At 36.1% G+C, this 7,742-nt stretch overlaps 1 protein-coding gene across 1 annotated transcript; it reads left to right on the top strand.

Annotated features, from left to right (window-relative positions):
• Positions 1-385: 385 nt before the first annotated feature.
• Positions 386-6,747, top strand: LOC111401305 (beta-galactosidase 5-like). The gene is made up of 19 exons (XM_023028988.1): positions 386-858; positions 1,173-1,268; positions 1,350-1,462; positions 1,703-1,769; positions 1,893-1,985; positions 2,068-2,211; positions 2,446-2,534; positions 2,635-2,740; positions 2,828-2,915; positions 2,999-3,117; positions 3,511-3,675; positions 3,794-3,972; positions 4,086-4,195; positions 4,446-4,555; positions 4,918-5,028; positions 5,134-5,247; positions 5,369-5,571; positions 5,815-6,151; positions 6,373-6,747. Exons 1-19 carry the CDS (start codon positions 682-684, stop codon positions 6,508-6,510), a joined length of 2,559 nt encoding a protein of 852 aa, XP_022884756.1. The 5' UTR covers positions 386-681; the 3' UTR covers positions 6,511-6,747.
• Positions 6,748-7,742: the final 995 nt, after the last annotated feature.

Genomic DNA, 7,742 nt, shown 5'->3' with positions numbered 1-7,742 from the left:
TCTCAAGCTATCAAATCAGCAAGTGCTCTAGAATAGTCAAGACAACTTGATAAAGGATGGCTGACGTTCAAGTATGCGGATCCGTCGTAAGCGTTGGCTCAATCACTCAATGACCGGCACTAGAATATTATAAAAACCTTTTAATATCTTCGACGGAACTAACTATTCCAAAAATAGCACCTACATATCATAAAGTGACAATCTGATATAATGGCCACCTAAATTTCTCTTCAGATTTTATTGTTAATAAAAAAGGAATCCAATTGCACTATAAATCCCAACTACAAAAGTTAAGATTTAGGCTGGGCTTGAAACAAAGATTAAGTCGATTAAATAGAGTGTTTAACACCAAATAAATTACTTGACTTAAAAATCTATTAATACTTTGAACTTAAATGCTGCATTTAATAGTGCCATGACAGTGAAGAACTGCTATTCAACATGGGAGAAACAGCGAGGAAGAACCCAAAACAACACATTCTAGTTGTTGATGTCACTTGTTCAGACTGCATTTGCTAGTTAGATCACAAGTGTACTCTTTCTCTTCCACTTCCACCGCTTCACAGTTTCTCTCTCTCTCCCTCTCTCTTCCTTAAAGACTTCCCTTCATTCATGCAAATTTGAAGAAGGATTGAGTTCTTCAACACACTTGTAGAGAGAGAATTGTACAGAGAGAAAGGGATGGAAACGAACTCAGTTTCCAAGGTAGTGATGAGTTTGTTGTTATGTATTTTCTTGATAACGAGAGTTCAAGTGATTCAATGCAGTGTCACCTATGATAAGAAAGCTATAATCATCAATGGACAAAGAAGAATCCTCCTCTCTGGTTCTATACATTATCCCAGAAGCACCCCTGATGTATGTACTTCTCCCTCTGTATATGTTTTTATCTTAATGAAATTGATCTCCAGCCCCGCTCCCAGTGGTTCTTGCCATAATAGGAATGAGAAGTTTTTATCTTGCTCACTGGGAGCCGAGATTAATACTGTTTATTTTAAAATCCAAATGCTTATTTGAGCTTTAGATGGATCAATTGCTCGTTTGAACTTTTTGGGCTCTGATACATTCTCGAGTCTTTGAGTCCATCTGAAAAGATAATCTTTGTAAAATATATATATCTATGGTGAATTTAGATGGAAGAAATGGTTTATGATCATTCTGATGAACTGCAGATGTGGGAAGATCTTGTACAGAAGGCTAAAAATGGAGGGCTGGATGTTATTGATACCTATGTATTTTGGAATATTCATGAGCCTTCCCCAGGCAACGTGTGTGTCCTAGATCCTCATTTTCGGTTACTTCTTTTGTTGTCCAGTTACTTGTACTAACTTGAAGCTTTTGTCTGATAGTACAATTTTGAAGGAAGATATGATCTTGTACGGTTTGTAAAGACAGTGCAAAAAGTTGGTCTTTATGTTCATCTTCGCATTGGACCTTATGTTTGCGCAGAATGGAATTTTGGGTAATTTCTTACCTTTTAACTTAGAATAGTTCATTCAGTATTTCTGTTGTTCCAAATTGATAGGTAGATCCAGAATCTTGAGTAGAATTATAAATCGGGTAGGGGCTGGCCGACCCGGGCCATGCTTTCACATTCGGGCTGCTCTTCGAGACAAAATGACCCGGACATTTTGATAACTCTAATTTCATTGATTGGAAGGCTTAACTAGCATATATCTAATTTTTCACAATTTGGCTACAGAGGCTTTCCAGTATGGTTGAAATATGTTCCTGGTATCAGTTTCAGAACAGACAATGAGCCTTTCAAGGTGTTTACACTTTTTGCCTTCACTGTTTTATCTGTTTTCTAAAGTTTGTTGACAATTGTTTGTACAATTTAGGAAAAGAAATGAAAATTGACATATTATTTCTGTGATTGTATTGGTGACAAGGCGGCTATGCAAAAATTCACACAAAAAATTGTTGATATGATGAAAAGTGAAAACCTGTTTGAATCCCAGGGAGGTCCCATTATTTTATCTCAGGTAAGAATTTTGTTTTTAATTATAAGTTTCGCAGAATTCCCATTTTGTAAATTTATATAGATATTTGGTTCTTTTGGAGTAGATTGAGAATGAGTATGGGGCACAAAGAAGGGCACTTGGAGCAGCTGGTGATGCATACGTGAATTGGGCTGCAAAAATGGCTGTTGGATTAAATACCGGAGTTCCGTGGATCATGTGCAAAGATGATAATGCCCCTGATCCCGTGGTGGGTTGTCCATTATTTATCCATAGTTTTGATTGTTCTTCTTATTTTTATCCTTTATCAAATGCAACATCTGAAACACGAAAAGAGAAATAATGTAACACGAATGGCCACAACTTCACCTTTCGAGAAGTGCGAGAAGAACACATAAAGACACGTCTATTAGAATTGGTTTTAGTATGCATAAACCGCCGTGAATGGTTTATCTGAACTTGTTCTTTTTTACCATTACAACAGATAAATGCATGCAATGGTTTTTACTGTGATGCCTTTTCTCCCAACAAACCTTACAAGCCCACCATGTGGACCGAAGCTTGGAGTGGCTGGTAACCATATTTGCTCGAACCTTAAATCTATACTGCATTATAGGCTTCGTCTTCAGCTATTTTACCTTATTATTCTTCTTTTCTTCTTTCTCGGCTTAAGGTTCAATGAGTTTGGAGGCACGATTCATCAGCGACCAGTTCAGGATCTTGCATTTGCAGTTGCTCGTTTTATACAAAAGGGCGGGTCATATATTAATTATTACATGGTTAGTTCAAAGATAAATTCAAACGCATATCAATGCTCACATGCTAGAACTTATTTCAGTAGATTAAGATCTGCATAATCTGTTTAGTATCATGGAGGAACAAATTTCGGGCGCACAGCAGGAGGTCCTTTTGTTACAACAAGCTATGATTATGATGCTCCAATAGATGAATACGGTGAGAAAACTAAGCTCGACAAGTTATGTTCTTGCATTTCTCTCAAATCAGTTGTTCTCAAAAGCAACTATGTTTTCTTTCAGGGCTGATAAGAGAACCGAAATACGGTCACTTAAAGGAGCTCCACAAGGCCATTAAACTTTGCGAACGAGCTTTAGTTTCTTCAGATCCTACCATTACTTCGTTAGGAAACTCTCAGATGGTTAGGCTTTTCAGGGATGCTTACTGCGTTTTCGAATGAACTCTGAAGAGAATATTGTTATGTTATACAGAGCATTTTGGCTAAACTCATGAAAAAAGTAAATTTAGTTTCAACTCTGATAACTTACTTTTTTCTTAATTTAAGGTATAAAAGTAGTTGCATTTCTCTTAAGTTTCCGTGGAACCAACTTACTTTCAACATTGTCCAATAAAAGATACTATCTATTTTAAAAAAGTTATTTGCTGTAAGTGAACTTTTTATACTTTTAATCATATGTGCTCTAAACGCTGTTCTTGATAAATTAGAGGTTGACTATCAAAATTGCATCTCTCTTATGAATGAGAACCTCTTACCAAGAATATGGTCATACTGATCCAAATTTCTTGTTTTCAGGCTCATGTATTCTCTGGAGGTGAAGGAATTTGTGCAGCTTTTCTTTCAAACTTTAATAGGAATTATACTGCAAGAGTGATGTTCAACAACATGCACTACAATTTGCCTCCTTGGTCGATTAGCATACTTCCCGACTGTAGAAATGTAGTCTTTAACACTGCAATAGTAAGTCGAGTTATTGAATCAGCAATGAATTATTCATTTTCCTCGTCTTCGATTTAGATATTAGTTTGTTTCTTCGACCACAACTTATGACTTACCTTGTTATCTTGTGATTACCAAGGCTGGAACACAAACTTCAAAATTTCAAATGTTACCAACAAATTCTCAGCTGCATTCATGGGAGACTTATGGCGAGGACATATCTTCTTTAGGCGAGAGTTCGACACTAACAGCTAATGGACTTTTAGAGCAGATAAGCATAACAAGGGATAGCAGTGATTATTTGTGGTACATGACTAGGTGCGGCTTTTTCTGACTTTCTAGCTTTGTCATGAGATAATTTTGGCTTTATACAAATCAGCTTAAATTTTGTGAGCATAACTCGTGTCCTATATTTGTTCATCCAAATTCAGCGTTGATATTGGTTCGACAGAATCATTTTCACGAACAGGACAAAAGCCGACTATAACTGTCAACTCAAGAGGCCATGCAATACATGTATTTGTCAATGGCCTTTTTTCAGGTATGAGGTCGTATTTCTTGCACAATCTTATCAACAAAATCCCGGTTCGGGTCAATGATGTTAACAATAATGGAAAGCTTTCCATGTTGATGAGTGTCCCCCTCCCAATTTCGACATTTCTCTTGAAAGCCATTTGCTATAATATGTGATTAAGTGCACGACTGAGGCAGAGAGAGTTAAACTGTTGACATGACATCTCTGTTATGGATATACAAAGACCATGGCAGTTTCTCATAATTTACCATTGCAGGATCTGCTTATGGAACCAGAGAGAATGCAAGATTTACTTTCACTGGAACTTTGAACCTTCATTCTGGAACAAATATAATTGCTCTACTCAGCATAGCAGTTGGACTACCGGTTAGTTGTTTATCTTTACGAGCATGTTTTTCCCAGTGTAATGGACAAGACTGGACAAGATTAAGCCCCTGTTTGGTGGCCATTCTTTCACAAAAAAAAGGAAGAGTTTCGAATAATGGTTTTTAGGAAAATGTGTGGTTGAAAAGTATGAAAAAGTTTTGGTTTGAAGTGTAGAATATTTTATCGTGTGAATGTATGGTTGAAAATGTGTTTTAAAAATATGGGAATCAAACAGGGGCTAAGAAGGAGACGTGTGAAAAAAATAATCGTCTAGTACAGTATTGTTAGTTCAAGATGGATTGCTTCTTGAAGCCATTTGATAATTTAGTTCCTCACAAGTAATGATTGCGTTTGTGTTGCAGAACATTGGCACACATTTTGAGAATTGGAATGTGGGAGTACTTGGACCAGTTCTCCTGGACGGGCTCGACCAGGGGAAAAGGGACTTATCTCGAGAAAAATGGTCCTATAAGGTGATAAAGTGATTAATAGACGATAGTTATCAATTTTTCCCCTCTGTTGGCCATTTCACAGTTATCAAATATTGCTTAGCACTTGCGATGTTCCACTGCATATAGGTTGGTTTGAAAGGAGAAGCAATGAATTTGGTGTCTCCAGATGGAGTCTCCTCAGTCGACTGGTTGCAAGGATCATTAGTCACCGAAAGACAACAGCCTCTGAAATGGTACAAGGTAACACTACGACAATCAAGTCCAAACAAACTTGAGTTTGATATTATCTGAAAGAAATACTCATGTTTCGCGGATCACTCATAAGTATCCTATCGTTATATCATTTTCTTGGAACTTGTAGGCAAATTTTGATGCACCGGAAGGAGAAGAACCTTTAGCTTTGGACATGAGAACTATGGGTAAGGGACAAGTATGGATCAATGGTCAAAGCATTGGAAGATACTGGTTGGCTTATGCTAATGGTAATTGTGGCAATTGTGACTATAAGGGTACATTCCGAGAGTCAAAATGCCAACTAGGCTCTGGCGAACCGACTCAGAGATGGTAATATTCTGAAACACTTTAAAAGCTTAGTCAAATTCATGTCTAAACATAAATTTACTGAAAATTAAAAGTTACATCAAAACTATATTTTTTCAGTCTTTCTTACTTAAAAGGTACTTTTTTTTTCTTTGGGGTTAGCTAATCATGTCCATAGAACTTTATAGATAATTTTACAATAGAATAGCTCAAGACGTTACTGATCACTGATCATACTCTCTAACTTATCTCCCTCGTTTTCATCAGGTACCATGTTCCGAGATCTTGGTTGAAGCCGACAGGAAACTTGCTCGTACTTTTTGAAGAATTGGGTGGAGATGTATCGAAGATATCTCTAGTTAAAAGAACAGCAGCAAGTATTTGTGCTCACACATTTGAACACCACCCTGCAGTTGCAAATTACCGTACTGAAAACACCGGTGAAACAAAAATGCTTCATCAGGCGAATGTTCACTTACGGTGTGAACCTGGCCAGTCTATATCGATCATTAAGTTTGCCAGTTACGGGACTCCTTCAGGAACTTGTGGAACTTTTCATCAGGGAACTTGTCATGCATGGAACTCTCGTGCCATCATAGAGAAGGCAAGTCTGCATAATTTATCTCAACTAGCACCATACAGTATTAAGAAAGAAATAGAAGTTCAATTTTTTTGTTTATTATAGAATCTAATCTTATCTAATACTACATACCAAACGAGCATGAACTAGTTTACAATTCCTACATTATTTATTTAGTCCAAAAATAACTTTTCGAGCAAAGCACGAAAAAGTTTCTGATGTGTTTGTTTGTGACAATTCTGCAGATGTGCATTGGAAAGGAGAGCTGTAGAGTTACAGTTTCGAATAGCTACTTTGGTACCGATCCATGCCCGAACGTATTGAAGAAGTTGTCAGTTGAAGCTGTCTGTTCTACGGCAAAAGTCATCGACGTGAAACCTTGATAGAAACAGAAGTAAAGGAAACTTTCCGATGAACCTTCACCTTGGTTGGTAGGGAAGACTCGATAGTAATGTACAATATCATATACTATCCAATCGTATCACTTACCAAACGTACACATAATGTAGCCAACTTGGAAACGAGCTATGGACAATATAGATGGTAGGCAAGGCATTTATTTCCATTAGAGTTATGAACAATGGGCTTTAGTTTTCGAGATTTACTTCTTAGCTTTACCATCCAAAATGAGCAGAAACCACGTTTTGCTTCAGCATTTTAGATGTAAATTTGCTTCAGCATTTTCGGGTAATTTTATTTATGGGGTGGTCAAAATTTTTCTCATTTGACGTTATTTTCGTTGCGCGTTCAAAATTTGTGATGATTTTGTTTCGCTCTTTACCACACTAACGTCATATACGTTTCTACAATTTGTACAAGATAATTAAATCATCGAATCACTATAATCAGTTAAGATTCTCCTTGGCTTCGAACTCATTGCCAACGAGTGAGATTGACTAAGACAGAAAGTATAAGTGAATGAATATTTAAGGTAATGATGCTTAGATAACAAAATAGTCTGTAATTAGTAAACACGAATAAGGTCACTTATCATTACGCTTTATAAATACAACACCGGCGGATCTAGCTAGTGGCGAGCTAGGGCGGATCAATCGGAAGCCATTTTTTTTGGCTAACAATAGATTAAGGTTTTAAGTTATATTACTGATAATTCTTTCTTCTTTCAAATTCTCTTCATAGTTGAAGTGGTTAGAGCTTGTTTTCACATTTCGCAGGTATCGATTTCGATTCTCTTCACACCCAATTTATTGTGCAATTTTTTTAGTTTACAACAACTACCAAAATTAATGCAACAGGAAGTTGGATAAGATTCGAACCTTGAACTTCTATTATAATTATTGAAAGCCTAACCACTGTGACACCTATTGCGTTTGACACTTAGATCAACAAAATAATTTATATTACATTTATTAGGTTTAATAAAATTATAAAGATTCAAAATCATGCTCTTTCTTTAAATTATACAATACTTGGCAACAATGTCATTTGGTGAATATATGATTTATTCTTATAATAGAGTTATATATGTTTAATATGAACAAAATAGTTGTTATATTTAAATTTTAGGCCTTATTTTATTTTCATTTTTTTTCAAAATACCTTTTTATCTATCTTATTTTTAACCATACATTTTTCAATAAAATAATATTACATG

Source organism: Olea europaea, chromosome 10, assembly GCF_002742605.1.
Source record: "Olea europaea var. sylvestris chromosome 10, O_europaea_v1, whole genome shotgun sequence".
Classification (NCBI taxonomy): domain Eukaryota; kingdom Viridiplantae; phylum Streptophyta; class Magnoliopsida; order Lamiales; family Oleaceae; genus Olea; species Olea europaea.
The sequence above is the reverse complement of the archived record's forward strand: the minus strand, read 5'-3'. Positions and strand labels throughout refer to the sequence as shown.

Excerpts from the sequence above, each read along its gene's own strand:
- LOC111401305 (XM_023028988.1), top strand. The coding sequence starts at position 682 with ATGGAAACGAACTCAGTTTCCAAGGTAGTGATGAGTTTGTTGTTATGT. Across the intron at positions 1,770-1,892 it reads CAGACAATGAGCCTTTCAAG|GCGGCTATGCAAAAATTCAC; the intron begins GTGTTTACACTT and ends ATTGGTGACAAG. Across the intron at positions 2,535-2,634 it reads ACCGAAGCTTGGAGTGGCTG|GTTCAATGAGTTTGGAGGCA; the intron begins GTAACCATATTT and ends TCTCGGCTTAAG.